This window comes from Poeciliopsis prolifica, unplaced genomic scaffold (genome assembly GCF_027474105.1).
Source record: "Poeciliopsis prolifica strain line A6 unplaced genomic scaffold, Auburn_PproV2 SCAFFOLD037, whole genome shotgun sequence".
Lineage (NCBI taxonomy): Eukaryota > Metazoa > Chordata > Actinopteri > Cyprinodontiformes > Poeciliidae > Poeciliopsis > Poeciliopsis prolifica.
The window spans coordinates 299883-315567 of record NW_026562412.1 but is presented as its reverse complement, the minus strand read 5'-3'; the positions used below and the strand labels follow the sequence as shown (position 1 = coordinate 315567).

Below are 15685 nucleotides of genomic sequence, written 5' to 3'. Positions count from 1 at the left end.
TAATTTAATACTGATTAATTATTTACTTTTTCCAAACGTCACAAGATGCTCAGCATTTCTCATTTTAATGATACAATTCTCTAAAGATTCCTGCAGCTGTTTCCTCCTGGTGTTTTAAGATGGATTCTGTATGTTGTGTATTTTTGGATGGTTTGTTCTGGAAACCAGTGTGGCTGTGGCTGGGCTCTGCTGGGAGGAGTGATGCTGTGGGCCGAGGGCTCCGACTGATCCTGGATGGACTGGAATGAACTGAAGTTATTTTAGCAAACCTTTAGTTGGGATTGCTGTGGATCAAATGAAACCAAAATGAGTTTTACTTTCATGTCCTGACAAAGCATCAAACATGTCAACATTTACTTTCAAGTAAAATTAATCAGAATAAAATAAAAATAAGCAAATGTGTCAACAACTCAAACTTCTGGTCCAGAACTGATGGGTTCTGGTTTATGATCCCAATAGAACCTCTGCTTCCAGGAAAAGACTTAGGAAATTCTTAGCAGTCACGGAACCAGCAGTTCGACTCGGCCTGTCCTCCAGAGGTGCAGCGGACCCATCTAGCTCGGCTCGGCTCGGTTCGGCTCGGTTCGGCTCGGCCTGTCCTCCAGAGGTGCAGCGGAACCTCCCCCCTCCCCCGCCGTCACGGTGCAGACAGAGGTTGGAAACATGGCGGCGGACGGGATGGTGCTCACCAACCACGACCATCAGACCCGAGTGGGAATCCTGACTGGTAGGTTCGCAGTTCTGACCCGAAGCGCCCGGTTCGCTGCGGACCGGAACCGTTTTCAGGCGGTTGTCACGATCCGGCTCCGAGCTCTGCGGAGCGGCTCGCCTAGCACTGAGCTAACCGGCGGTTCGGGCTGAGTTCTGGGTTCGGTTCGGACACATGCGGGCTCAGTTCGTCTGGGATTGGGTTCGTATCTGCATGGAAACGTTAGTAATTGAGGGAAATTTGTGTTTGAAGCAGAAATGTGAGCCGATTTGGAGATTTCATTTAGGCAGACAGACGGGAGAAGAAACCCCGGTTTGGACTTTCAAAACAAAAGGCGAGCGCCTCCTCCATCGGGCCGGTGCCCTTAGAAATTCCTGGCAGGCTTTTATTTTGAAACGTTCCGCTGTGCTGAACAGCTCCAGCTTGGTTCTGGTTGAACATCATGTTTCCTCACGGTGGAGCGCTCTGCTCCTACATGAGCTGCATTATTCATGTCCCTTTGCAGATGTGCTGGTTCCGACCGCCGCCGCGGTTCTGCTCACGCACACACAAACCGAACCTTCGGAACCAGCCGGCCCGGTTAAAGCGGAAATGGTCCGCCAGCATCATTAACCACGACTCAGTTGATTAAAAGATGTGAGGGCAAAACCGAGACTCGACCCAGCTGCTTCGGAACCAGGGCCGAGAGCCGGGTACCGGGCCTGGTCGGGTCCAGTCGGCAGCAGGAGCTGAAATTATTACCGATGATTTAATTTCTGAATGAATCTCTCCATCCTGACCGAAAAAGTATTCACACCCACTAGCAGCTGAGTCTCTGACGACACTGACGATAACCTTTGACCTGCTCTGTTGAACTAGTGGAGGATTTAAGTCCAAACTTTAACTAGGCCTCTTCAAACAAGACGGTGTTTTGTTAATTACAGCGTTGAATAATCATCAGTCAACATGAAAAAAGTAATCGCACAGACCCAGAACCGGACCAAACGCGACCCAGGTCCGAACCGCACCAACAGACCGGGAGGGAGATAACTGGGCCCGGGGGTTCCCCTGTGTTTGCTCTGGTTCTGGTATCAGCCGGTCTGTCTCTACTCAATTCTGGATCACTGCTGATGGAACCGGACCCAAAAGATTCTGACAAAAGTCTGGAAAAGTTCAGGATCGAAGATTTCTATACTAAATATCCATTTTATTCTGGATCCTGTTCCATAAATGATCCATCTGACATTAAAACGTGGTGGACCCAACAGAACTGAACTGTGAGCTGAAACTCCAGGAAAGCTCATAAACTCACTGCTCAGTGTGACTGAAGACGTTCCCACATGGTTCTAACAGTCGGTGCCGGTCCAATTAAGTCATCCTGTTCCTTTTACAACCAGGAAGAGAGCCAGATGAGGCTCAGGACAGAACCAGAACTTTCAGAAATGATCCAAAGGACCAGAAGACCAGAACCTGTGTTGAGACATGCTGCTACAGGATCAAGGGTCTAAAATGCAGAACGGTTCTGGTTCTAACCTGATGGGTCTAGAAAGACTTGAGCAGAACGGTTCTGGTTCTGACCCGGCCCTCTCTCCCCTGCAGTCAGTGACAGCTGCTTCAAAAACCTGGCAGAAGACAGGAGTGGAGTGAACCTGAAGGACCTGGTCCACGACCCTTCACTGTGAGTCCTCTCATGAACGCCGGCGCCACTACTTCACTTTCTGACCCTCACTGTCGTCTCCCCCTGCAGGCTGGGAGGAGTCATCGCGGCTTATAAAATAGTTCCAGATGAGATCGAGGAAATCAAGGTACGGGCTCCTTGGTGTCTTTCACATGCTGGATTAGGAAGCGGAGATGTTCCTGACTTGGTTCTGGAATTCCTTCCATGCAGGAAACTCTTCTGGAGTGGTGTGATGAGCAGGAGCTTAATCTCATTCTGACCACCGGAGGAACTGGTTTTGCGCCACGAGATGTTACACCAGAGGTACCAGTACAAGCTGACACTCCCTGCTTAAGATGAACCCACCATGACGGTTCCCAGTTCCACTCACCCGGCAAATCCACAGGCTGCAGCACCAACCAAACACTGATGTGGCAGAAACGATCGTATTACCATGTAGCATTAGCCAAGCTTCTAGCATGGAAAGTGAGCCAGGCTGCTAGCTTGTAGCATTAGCCAAGCTTCTAGCATGGAGAGTGAGCCAGGCTGTCACCATGTAGAGTGAGCCAGGCTGCTAGCATGTAGCATTAGCCAGGCTGCCACCATGTAGAGTGAGCCAGGCTGCTAGCATGTAGCATTAGCCAGGCTGCCACCATGTAGAGTGAGCCAGGCTGCTAGCATGTAGAGAGAGCCAGGCTGCTAGCATGTAGAATTAGCCAAGCTTCTAGCATGGAGAGTGAGCCAGGCTGCTAGCATGTAGCATTAGCCAGGCTGTCACCATGTAGAGTGAGCCAGGCTGCTAGCATGTAGCATTAGCCAGGCTGTCACCATGTAGAGTGAGCCAGGCTGTCACCATGTAGAGTGAGCCAGGCTGTCACCATGTAGAGTGAGCCAGGCTGCTAGCATGTAGCATTAGCCAAGCTTCTAGCATGGAGAGTGAGCCAGGCTGTCACCATGTAGAGTGAGCCAGGCTGCTAGCATGTAGCATTAGCCAGGCTGTCACCATGTAGAGTGAGCCAGGCTGTCACCATGTAGAGTGAGCCAGGCTGTCACCATGTAGAGTGAGCCAGGCTGCTAGCATGTAGCATTAGCCAAGCTTCTAGCATGGAGAGTGAGCCAGGCTGTCACCATGTAGAGTGAGCCAGGCTGCTAGCATGTAGCATTAGCCAGGCTGTCACCATGTAGAGTGAGCCAGGCTGTCACCATGTAGAGTGAGCCAGGCTGTCACCATGTAGAGTGAGCCAGGCTGCTAGCATGTAGCATTAGCCAAGCTTCTAGCATGGAGAGTGAGCCAGGCTGTCACCATGTAGAGTGAGCCAGGCTGCTAGCATGTAGCATTAGCCAGGCTGCCACCATGTAGAGTGAGCCAGGCTGCTAGCATGTAGCATTAGCCAAGCTTCTAGCATGGAGAGTGAGCCAGGCTGTCACCATGTAGAGTGAGCCAGGCTGCTAGCATGTAGCATTAGCCAGGCTGCCACCATGTAGAGTGAGCCAGGCTGCTAGCATGTAGCATTAGCCAGGCTGCCACCATGTAGAGTGAGCCAGGCTGCTAGCATGTAGAGAGAGCCAGGATGCTAGCATGCAGTGTTAGCCAGGCTGCTAGCATGTAATGCCAGCCGGGCTGCTGGCATGTAGCGTTAGCCAGGCTGCTAATGTTTTTTCCCACCGCATGAAGGCGGCCATATATGATCAAATTAGAAGACAACGCATTCCTGGTAGCATTATGTTTGATTTTTCTCAACTCCTTGGCAGCTAATTTGCGTCGTTTTTCTTGAGACCCATCTGTCGGCTTGGTAAGCAGGAATGTTTCTGAAATGTTCGTCCTATGGATGAAGTCATCCCACTGATGTTGCAGGCGACCAGGGAGGTGATTGAGCGAGAGGCCCCAGGGATGGCTCTGGCCATGCTGATGGGATCCCTCAACGTTACTCCTCTGGGAATGCTCTCCAGGTGAGGCTCATGAAGTCCACAGCAGCCTTGTGTGTGATGTACCTGCTTGATCTAATGTTTGCTCCTCTGTACTCATTCCAGGCCAGTTTGCGGTATTCGTGGTAAAACGCTGATCATCAACCTTCCAGGCAGCAAGAAAGGCTCTCAGGTGCAGTAGTGACTCCTCACGGTTCTTGTCGGGTTCTGCCGCATCTCTTGGACTCAAAAGTGGTTTTACTGCAGAAATCCAGATCGAATGACGCCATTTTCAGCTATATGAAGCCAAACCAAATGCAGACGGCACTGACGAGCGCGTCAGTGGAAGTCATCCTCTCCCTCACAGGACTTCCTGCTGCTGTATGAACTGGGAGCAGCTTTCCGGCAGTTCTGGGACTAAACATGTCCGTGTTTCTGCAGGAGTGTTTCCAGTTCATCCTCCCAGCTCTGCCTCATGCCATCGACCTGCTGCGCGAAGCTGCCGTTCGCATTAAAACCACGCACGCCGCCCTGGAGCCGACGCCCTCCCTACTGACCAATACGCATGCCAACACGCACACCATGGAGCGCGGCACCCAGTGCGAGGAAGAGGACGAAGACGAAGAAGACAGGAGGAGAGGACGGCACAACCACCACCAGCACCACCAGCACGGCTCGTCCCACATCACTGTGGCCGCGATCGCCGCAAAGGTGAGCTGGCTGCCGCTGGGGCCCATCAGCGCTGGGCCCCATCAGCAATAAACTGGAAAATAACCAGTAGTGGTAGGAAGGTTGAAGGTCTCGGTTTGCAACGAGTCGCTGCATCTCATAGCGTCATGTTTTTCACAGCTTCATTCTGTGCTCATTTATGTGTTTCACTTCTCATTTGTGTGTGTGTGTGTGTGTGTGTGTGCTGGTCAGACGAGTCATGTGGCGGTCATGGCTAAAGGCGCCCCCTACCTGCCTGGAAACACACCTGCCCCTCCCTCTCATTTCACCTGTTCCCATCAGGTGAGCTGCAGCCATCTTCATCCTCTTCCTCTTCCAAACCCGTTATGGTTTCACTCCTCACCTTCAATTGTCAGGGAAACACTGAACCTGATTGGTTGGTGTGAACACACCTGCCTGACGATTCTCCTACAATGCACTTCTCTGTTTGGGTTCCTGAGTTCCAGTGCAACTAACACTGCTGATAAATGAACCTGCTGAGCTCCATCAGACGGTGGAGAAAGACTTCCGCACGGCTCCGAGGCGATTCTGGAGGGGGAAGCAGTGCAGCACCAACACTGTTTACAGTGGGGGTGGTGCGCTGCTGACCTCGACTCGGGACGTTGTGAGACCTCCTCAATCCCACCAACTTGCCATTGAGGAAGCTGAGCCTGAGGACTCTGGGTCGGGCTCTCCAGTCTCTGGGGACGAGGTCGCCGAGGTGATAAAAAAGCTCCTCGGTGGCAGGGCCCCGGGGGTGGAGGAGATTCGGCCGGAGTTCATTAAGGCTCTGGATGTTGTAGGGTTGTGATGGTTGAAGTGACTCTGCAATGTCGCATGGACATCGTGGGCAGTTCCCCTGGATTGGCAGACTGGGGTGGTGGTCCCCCGATTCAAAAAGGGGGACCGGAGGGTGTGCTCCAATTATAGGTAGGTCACACTCTTAAGCCTCCCTGGCCAGGTCTATTCGGGGGTCCTGGAAAGGAGGGTCTGTCGGATAGTCGAACCTCGGATTCAGGAGGAGCAGTGTGGTTTTCGCTCTGGTCGTGGGTAGAGCACTGGACCAGATGTCCAATCTCATCAGGGTGCATGGGAGTTCGCCCAACCGGTCTACATGTGTTTTGTGGACTTGGAGAAGGTGTTCGACCGTGCCCCTCGGGGTGCCCTATTATTTACCAGTAATACCAGAATTAATAGTCAATAATAAAGACTTTGTGCTATTCTGATTTAATAATGTAATGATATTAGTTGTGCTACCACCCCACGCCACTAGAGGCAGTATCAAGCCCCAAAAGATGCAACGAAGGAGCAGATTTAGAAGAACACAGGAAACTACAGAATCTGTTTAAACTGTGAGCTGCACTAAGTAAATAATAGAGAGAAGATCAAATTCATGCTGAGAGTGAAAATCCTTCCTAAAGGTGAAAATGTAGCACAGATTTCAAAGGAAAATAAAAACGGGAGACATGGATAATATAGGAAATAGCGCCCCTTCACTTCCGGAGTGCAACGGTCCATTTCCATATAAGGTAAGAGACTGCCAGCGGTCCGTCCCGCCCCTTCCTGTTGCTGCAGCCAGGTGGAGTTGGGTCTACTTGCCTATGATCTCCTCTTCCTCATAATCATCACCTCCTGTTATTTTTAGCACTGATCAGTTTAATGTTACTCATCACTGTTTTGGCTGGAGGTGTTAGGCAATTGGACCATTACACGTTTACCAAGAATGCATTTCAGCGTGTGCAACATGGTGAGATTCATGTCAAAAAACTAAGTAACCTACAGTTTTATCACTGTATTATTTTTACATCTAAGATAAATATTTCCCAAATGAGGTCTATTTTTAGAACTAGTCGCGGTTCCTTTTGAACTCAGTGGAGCAGTTAAACATGGTGGTGGCAGTGTCATGCCTTGGGACATCCTGTACTGACCTTCAGCCTGATTTGCTCTCAATCATCTTTTTCCATTAATGTCATTCATCTGATTCAGAGACGACTCTGGACTGAACACTGTGTGTGTGTGTGTGTGTGTGTGTGTGTTTGTGTGTGTGTGTGTGTGTGTGTGTGTGTGTGTGTGTGCGCGTGCGTGCAGATTCCTGACTCGATCATTTCCCGAGGCGTTCAGGTGCTTCCGCGAGACTCTGCGTCTTTAAGCTCCACCCCCTCTGAGTCGCCGCGGGCGACGCAGGCGACGTCCCGCCTGTCCACCGCCTCCTGCCCGACGCCCAAGGTACACACCCTCACTGACTGACCAGAACCAGAACCTCCACAACCCCGGGCCTGACGGTCTGCTTCGTGTGGGGTCCGGTTCCCCTCTGGTTCTGGGAGTCCTCCTGCATGCTCCTCTTTTCTTCTTCTGCTGCATTTTTACTATATTTTTATCATGTTGATGCCAAACTTAAACGTTGAGACGAGGGGGCCCAGGAACCGGTGCAGAATCTGGACCCGGATTCTGCTGCTGGTTCTCCTGGACCGGACGTGTTTTGTTCCTGGATCGAGCTTTCAGCTGATTCCTGAACATCTTCAGCTGTGCTGAAGAGTGTCCTAGTTAAAGTAAACCTGCTGTTACAGATGATCAGAGACAGGTCGGGTTCTGGTCACATAAACCCATCAGAAACACGTTCTCACAATGACCCAGAGTCCAGAATGCGGTTCTGGTCCCACTTGGGCTCTGGGTCGTCGTGAGGTGATTTAATCAGGTTCTGTCTCAGTGACTGGTTCTGTTTGGTTCTGTTCTGCAGGTCCAGTCCCGATGTGGCAGCAACGAGAACATCCTGAGAGCCAGTAAGTTGAGTCCGACCCGCCGGTGCTGTCAGGTCCGGTGCGGTCGGGTCGGACCTGAAGACCGTCTGGTTCTGTCTCCAGGCCACAGCGCCGTGGACATCAGCAAGGTGGCGCGGCGCCACCGCATGTCGCCGTTCCCGCTGACCTCCATGGACAAGGCCTTCATCACGGTGCTGGAGATGACGCCCATCCTGGGCATCGAGGTCATCAACTACAGAGGTGGGTCGCAGGGCGGGTCAGAGCCGCAGTCTGGTCGCCGGCGGTGCTGTAACGTCCAGGTCAACGGTTCTGGTTCTGTGCAGACGGTTTGGGTCGGGTTCTCGCTCAGGACATCTACGCCAAAGACAACCTGCCTCCGTTCCCGGCCTCGGTGAAGGACGGCTACGCCGTGCGGGGTGAGTCCTCTCTGCAGAACTCTGCCGGTTCTGGATGAGGTCCGGTTGACTGAGGAGCGGTTCCGTGTCTCTGTGTGCAGCCGCTGATGGACCTGGAGACCGTTTCATCTTGGGGGAGTCGCAGGCCGGACAGCAGGTCAGAGAACCTTCAGTCTGATGGCTCCACCTGCTGGCCAGAGGAGCCACTGCAGACCAGACACTCACAGCGGCGTGTGTGTGTGTGTGTGTGTGTCTGTGTGTGTGTGTGTCTATGTTTGTGTGTGTGTGTCTGTGTGTGTGTCTGTGTGTGTGTGTGTGTGTGTGTGTCTGTGTGTGTGTGTGTCTGTGTGTGTGTGTGTGTGTGTGTGTGTGTGTGTGTGTGTGTCTGTGTGTGTGTGTGTGTGTCTCTGTGTGTGGGGTGTGTGTGTGTGTCTGTGTGTGTGTGTGTGTGTCTCTGTGTGTGGGGGTGTGTGTGTGTCTGTGTGTGTGTGTGTGTGTGTGTGTGTGTATGTGTGTCTCTGTGTGTGTGTGTGTGTCTCTGTGTGTGTGTATCCGTGTGTGTGTGTCTCTGTGTGTGTATATCTGTGTGTGTGTGTGTGTGTGTGTGTCTCTGTGTGTGTGTGTGTGTGTGTGTGTATGTGTGTCTCTGTGTGTGTGTGTGTGTCTCTGTGTGTGTGTATCCGTGTGTGTGTCTCTGTGTGTGTCTGTCTCTGTGTGTGTGTATATCTGTGTGTGTGTGTGTGTGTGTGTGTCTCTGTGTGTGTGTGTGTGTGCAGCCCACTCACACCGTGATGCCAGGTCAGGTGATGAGGGTGACCACCGGCGCTCCCATCCCGTGTGGTGCCGACGCCGTGGTCCAGGTGGAGGACACGGAGCTGCTGAGGGAGTCGGAGGACGTAAGGACCGCTCCTGGGTTCTGTCCTGGTTCTGGCTGGCTCGACCTGAGTTTGGACCCGATGGTTCTGAATTTGGTTCCTTTGTGGGTCGCAGGGCACAGAGGAGCTGGAGGTGAGGATCATGGTCCAGGCCCGTCCCGGACAGGACATCAGGTGAGCCCAGAACCGTAACACTGACATTTGGTCACCATAGTAACGCCATGTGAACACCGTGACTCAGGTACCCCCGAAACACTCGGTTCTCCAGGTATCTTAGGAAAGGAATGAGTTAAAATAATGGTGAGAAACTGGATTAAAACAAAGTCACTGCAAAGAAAACAAGTCCAGGAATATTGTGACCTGTTGATCACACACTTGAAATATATCAGCAATGACGTAATTGTTTTATTATTTCTGATCTCATTGTGATGAAATCATGGCGTGAAAGCTGACTGTGTGTGTGTCTGTGCGTGTGTGTGTGTGTGTGTGTGTGTGTGTGTGTGTGTGTGTGCGTGCGTGTGTGTGTGTCCAGGCCGATCGGCCATGACATCAGGAGGGGGGAGTGCGTTCTGGCCAAAGGGACCCATATGGGCCCCTCGGAGATCGGCCTGCTAGCCACCGTGGGGGTCACCGAGGTCAGCGTGCACAAGTTCCCCGTGGTGGCCGTCATGTCAACCGGAAACGAGGTACAGTTGCCGAGAGGTCCACCGGACCTGGACCCGGACTCACGTGTCTCTCTCCCTGTAGCTGCTGAACCCAGAGGACGACCTCCACCCCGGGAAGATCCGGGACTCGAACCGTTCCACCCTTCTGGCCACCATCCAGGAGCACGGCTACCCCACCATCAACCTGGGCATCGTCGGAGACAAGTAGGGAGGCGCGCGGCGCGCAGCGGCACCCCCTGCTGGACGCTCACCTGTGGTTTTGTTTGCAGCCCTGACGACCTGCTATCGGCGTTGCATGAGGGAATCAGCCGCGCTGACGTCATCATCACCTCAGGGGGTGTGTCCATGGGGGAGAAGGTAGGTGGCGGCGGCGGTGGGCATGGCTGCAGCCGGCCGACCGGCGGTGGCTTAACCTGTCGTTTCCTCAGGATTACCTGAAGCAGGTGTTGGACATCGACCTACACGCTCAGATCCACTTCGGACGCGTCTTCATGAAGCCGGGGTGAGTGTATGAGGCGTGGGGGCAGGGCTTGTTCTCCTTGCAGGTGCGGCAGTTCCGGTTGAAACCATCTGACCCTGAAGTGAACTTCCTGCTGCGGTTTGGTCAGCTGACTGTTTCTGTCCCACAGTCTGCCCACCACCTTCGCCACCGTCGACATCGATGGGACCAGGAAGCTCATCTTTGCGCTGCCAGGTACCACAGACAGGCTTTTACTTTGAAAACACCAGACTGCTTCCTGCAGGCACTATGGACATGTATGTGTTTCCAGTGTGTGTTTCCAGTGTGTGTTTCCAGTGTGTGTTTCCAGTGTGTGTTTCTAGTGTGTGTTCCCAGTGTGTGTTCCCAGTGTGTTTCCAGTGTGTATATCCAGTGTGTGTTTCCAGTGTGTATATCCAGTGTGTGTTTCCAGTGTGTATATACAGTGTGTGTTTCCACTGTGTACATCCAGTGTGTGTTTCCAGTGTGTTTCCAGTGTGTGTTCCCAGTGTGTGTTTCCAGTGTGTATATCCAGTGTGTTTTTCCTGTGTATATCCAGTGTGTGTTCCCAGTGTGTACATCCAGTGTGTGTTTCCAGTGTGTGTTCCCAGTGTGTGTTTCCAGTGTGTATATCCAGTGTGTGTTTCCAGTGTGTATATCCAGTGTTCCCAGTGTGTACATCCAGTGTGTATATCCAGTGTGTGTATCCAGTGTGTATATCCAGTGTGTGTATCCAGTGTGTTTCAGCCTATCACGCTGCCTCCAGGTAACCCTGTGTCGGCTGTGGTGACCTGCAACCTGTTTGTGATCCCGGCTCTGAGGAAGATGCAAGGCGTTCTGGACCCCCGGCCCACCATCATCAAAGCCCGGGTAAGGGCCTCTGCAGTGCCTCACTTTGGGTTTTAGAGTTCGAAATGGATATTTGTTATTGTCACTAGAGAAGTTTCACATCTTTATGTTCAAGTCTGATATGCTGTTCCACTTCCAGTACTAACAGCAATAAGGATTGATATTCATCCTGCTGTGGATCACGATGATAATGGAAGTGAACAGTTTGTCGCTGGGTTAGGGTGAGCTAGTGAGCGCCTGAGAGCTAGCTGGTATCTGGTCACCAGGTTGGCCACAGCATCAGATGAGGCGGCGCGTCTGCTATTAATGAGCACATTTATAGTAGATTTACAGCCAATGCTATGTAGGAAAGATAAACAGGAGCTATCTTTTTCTAGCCTGCTAGTGCCAGGTATAGTACTAGCAAGCTAATGCTAGACATAAGCCAGTTATCTCATACTAGGCAATGCTAGCAAGCTAATTCTAGTTATGCGATAGTAGCTTCTGGTAGCAGAACAGCCTTCAGTTAGATTTTTCTGGCTACAATTTGTAATCCTTTCACTTCCAACCATAGTCAGCACTGCAAGTGTCTTCATGAAAGGAGAAGTCCAGTCTTATTCTACTGAAGCATTTAGGATGGATGGTCTAATGCTAGCTGTCCCAGTGAATAGCAGCTAGCCTAAAATAGTTGCTGTTAGCTCTACTTAGCGCCACCTGTGAACTAAGGTGAAGGGTTAGCGGGTTAACATGGTCATGTACCAATATCGCCACTGATGTTTTGATTGTGATGTATTTAATGTTTTCACATTTCTTGAACAGTTGCTAGCTGATAGATAGCATTGATAAAAGCTATCAGTGTTGGCTAGCCACCGAGATGGACGTTTTATCTGATTTAAAAATGCTGCTGCTTGTTTCATGGAGCTTTCTAGAATTCAAACAATAAACATGTAAAGGTTTAGACTTGAATTAGGCCGTTTGTGTGGAGTCCTTTAGGCTAAGTGGTTCACAGATTGGCCAACGCCTGTTGCTTTTTGTCCAGCTGTCCTGTGACGTGAAGTTGGACCCCCGACCTGAATATCACCGCTGCATTCTGACTTGGCACCACCAGGAGCCGCTGCCCTGGGCCCAGAGCACAGGTCAGCTCATGCTTTGACCTTTGACCTTCAGGGTGATGGGAAACGTACAGTTGCATACGCCTGGTACATCTGAAGCAAAATCTTTATTCAACCAAGAAGTTTGTTTCTGCAGCAGAATCAGGCCTGAAAATATTTAAATGTACCTTTTGTACAGAACCGAGCCTGGTTCTGGTTCTGGTTCTGCTGGAGCTTTCTTCCTGCTAAAAGGCCAGAATCCTCCCAGAGACCAGGGGGCTGATTCTGGCAGGAGATTCTTTAGTTCCAGCTGGTGACCTGTAGTGACCCAGACAGCCGTCAGAACCAGAACCGGATCGGCACTGATGCTGTTGTCCTGCAGGGAACCAGGTGTCCAGCCGCCTCATGTCCATGCGGAGCGCCAACGGGCTGCTGATGCTGCCGCCCAAGACCGAGCAGTACGTGGAGCTGCACAAGGGCGAGGTGGTGGACGTCATGGTGATTGGCCGGCTATGATGCAGGTGAGCCGCCCGCCGTCGCCCCCCGCTGGCTGGGGGACTAACACGCCGTCTGCTGCCATGTTTCTCTGTTTCTCCTGCAGACCTTCGCGTCACCTGCTACCGATCACCGTGGCAACGCCAGGAGACGTCTCACCCGGACAGGAAGGGTGGAGTTGGCGGGGCAGGAAGTGATGCATGTCTATCTGGTGGCCATTAGCTGTGATGTCATATGCAACAGCCAATCGGAGCCAGTGCAGGCTGAATCCTCTCTGAGGAGCTCGCTGTACTTCAACAGAGAAAAAATGTGAAAAAATATATAAAAGAAGATTTATTATGTAATATTATTATCCTAATAACAATTAATATTCTTAATTAATATTCTATTTATTATTATTGCCATGGTTCTGGTTGAATATTCTCACCTCAGTAGTTTTCATCTCTTCATTTGCTTTGTGCGTTTTACCTGGCAGGTAAACTCTAGAGTCACCTCCTCCTCTTTATCCTCCTCTTTATCCTCCTCGTTCTCCTTCTCTTCTGTTTCTGCTCCCTCCTTCATCACATAGAAATCATTGTCCATGATGAAGGTGATGATGAGTGGGAACCGTCCACTTCCTGCTGGAGCTCCACAGTTTGCCACGAAATAGAAACATCAAGGCCGATGTTCAGAAACACCAAACAGTGGAAGCCATGAGCAGAGCAGAACCGGTCCGGGCCGGGTCAGGCCGCTGTCAGAACCGGCCTGTTGGAGCAGCTGCTGCTCTCCGTCAAACATCTGCCTAGAGCTTGATGCCACAGGAAACGCCACGTATGGAAGAATGTAGAGGCAAAAAAAGCAGGAATAATAATTGGTGAAGAGAAATAAAAGAAACCCATATTTTTATTTTATTGCTTTTTGTCCATTTTTCAAAATGTATTGATCTAATATGTCTTATTTATTTACTGGATCCTTTGCAGCTCTTTATCATAAATAAAGAGCTGCTTCTGCTCTTTATTTATTATGATAATATTTAAAAACTAAAATTCTGTTAAAAGAGAAGGAAATCTAAAATGGCTTCAGTTTGTGCATGGCTCCTTCTCTAACTGATCTCTCTCTTTACTTTTCCTGCCTGATCTTTTGGTCGTTTTTACAGAAGTGGAGTTTTCTGTGGCACCACCGGCTCTCCGTACACTCTTGGCTTCAGCTCAGCCAGTCAGCGGCTTCCAAACATCCAAAACATCAATTAAATCCAGAAAACAGGAAAGCTTTTTATTGTGACGTTTTATGGTTGCCGTCCCGGCCACTTGCAACCCAACAGAACCGTAGAACTCTGCTGCTCCGGTTCAGGACTACACTGTGTGTTTATACCTGATGGTGCTTCATCTAGAAAAACGAGTAAGAACCTTTTTAAGATTTGAAGAAACGCTCTTACTGCATCCTTCACAGTCCTCTGAAAAATTCAATGTCATTTTATTAAGTTTCAATTTTGACACTTCAGGTTTTCCATACAGAAATAATGGAAATAAAACAGAAAAATGCCCAAAATGTGAGAAAATGTACCTTATTTAAAACCCAACAAAGAATGACTTTTTCTCTTGTTTTTGACATTTTATCTTCATTATGTTACAAATATCTTTTCTTTTCCTGAATTATTAGCAAATTCAACAATTCCAAAAATTCTCCTTAAAATATTGAGATAATTTAAGCATCTTTTTTGCTTCAGATTTCATAATAATTTTATTTTTGTGACATCTCAGGTGTTCCGAATGGAGCTCTGGAGAGTTTGATACGGGCTAAAATCATTTCCAGATTAGATGCAGATAAACATTAAATATCAACATTCATTAAACCTTCCTCTTCCTCTCACTCTTCCCCTCAGTGCCAAACCCGGTCAAAGGTCAGCTGCTCTGCGCTGCGTGCAGGGTCCCATATTGTGGCCTGCGGTGCGTTCAAGTTTCTGAACTACTTTAGTGTTTTCCGTATTATTTTTCTTTCCATCGATTTTTGTGGTTTTGCTGAAATGTTCTGATAGATTCTGAGGATTTTTTGCCTTGCAGAGTGTCTGACCTTTGACCCCTCCCTCTCTTCATGGACCCTGCATGCCTACGGAGGGGGGTTTCCTTCTAGATGGGCAGGTGTGGTTCCAGGTCGGGTGCAGCACCTGGGCATCGCTCACCATCATTTCTGATTCAGAAACTTCCCAGTTACCTCAAATGCGCCGCAGTGATTTCTGCTGCTCGTGCTGCGTTCAAGTCACAGCAGACCGGAGGACGCCTCATTATTTCTGGGAAGGATATTTAAATTAAATGTCAATAAAAACGAAACACTTTCACTTTAGTTTTCCCACATTGGGCAGCTCATGGGTGTGTAAATTCCATGGTGACTTGAACGCAGCCTCGGTCCTCTCAGACAGGCGCCCGGCCGGCCAATCAAGAAGCAGCAGCAGCGGTTGTTGTGAAACTGCCTTTGTGTGAGATTGGAAACACTGGAGTCAGTGTCTGCACACGATCAACATGACCAGCACTTCCTGAAGCAATGACAGCATTCTACTGTAAATACGACAGGATGATTTTCTGTAACATTACTGAAACTGAATTAAAGATAATCCTGATTATTCTCTACCGGCTGAGCTTCCTTCATTTACAGAAACACCATCCGCCATGTTGGAGCAGACGGGAAGGAAACCTCCAGGTTCACTGATTCTTCCTCAGATCATCACATCAGTCTCTGGTTTAGGACCAGTTGAAACTGGTATAGGCCCAGTTCAAACCCTAAAACCAGCGGTTCGGCCAGAGAGAACAGGCTTAAAATCCAACACCACTCTTGAAACGACCAGGTTCTGTTGGACGTTCATATCTGTGTTTTGGTGGTGAACAGAACCACCAAAACTTCAGGTTTTGGTTTTACTTCGTTTCATACATATGAATTTTATTTACAATGAGGGAAGACAGGAGAAGCTAGTTGAAAAGCCGGATTTCTTTTATTTAGCTGCAGCATCTGCTAACAACATGAACTACTTATTCGAACTCGTTTCCCGGTATATTTCCCGAGGGCTCCCCTAGTGGGCAGGAAACCAAACTGCCGTTACTATAGATATACAATAGAAACTGATCTCAACACTTATTTTCTTCTTTGCTATTTCCTGTTTATTGAGAAATT

The 15685-nt window shown here is 49.9% G+C and overlaps 1 protein-coding gene across 2 annotated transcripts; it reads left to right on the top strand.

Moving 5' to 3' along the window:
* Positions 1-600: 600 nt before the first annotated feature.
* On the top strand, positions 601-15147 carry gphna (gephyrin a). Of its 2 annotated transcripts, XM_055053217.1 has the most exons (24): positions 601-727; positions 2288-2366; positions 2436-2493; positions 2577-2669; positions 4201-4295; positions 4377-4443; positions 4692-4961; positions 5172-5261; positions 7047-7184; positions 7696-7738; positions 7820-7957; positions 8041-8133; positions 8214-8269; positions 8889-9008; positions 9103-9161; positions 9520-9673; positions 9735-9856; positions 9922-10009; positions 10081-10154; positions 10282-10346; positions 10897-11000; positions 11998-12094; positions 12432-12570; positions 12651-15147. In XM_055053217.1, the coding sequence occupies exons 1-23, from the start codon at positions 664-666 to the stop codon at positions 12563-12565; spliced, it is 2301 nt and encodes a 766-aa protein (XP_054909192.1). In that variant the 5' UTR covers positions 601-663; the 3' UTR covers positions 12566-12570; positions 12651-15147. The 2 variants fall into 2 exon arrangements, with proteins under 2 accessions (XP_054909192.1, XP_054909193.1); XM_055053218.1 differs by lacking the exon at positions 5172-5261.
* Positions 15148-15685: the final 538 nt, after the last annotated feature.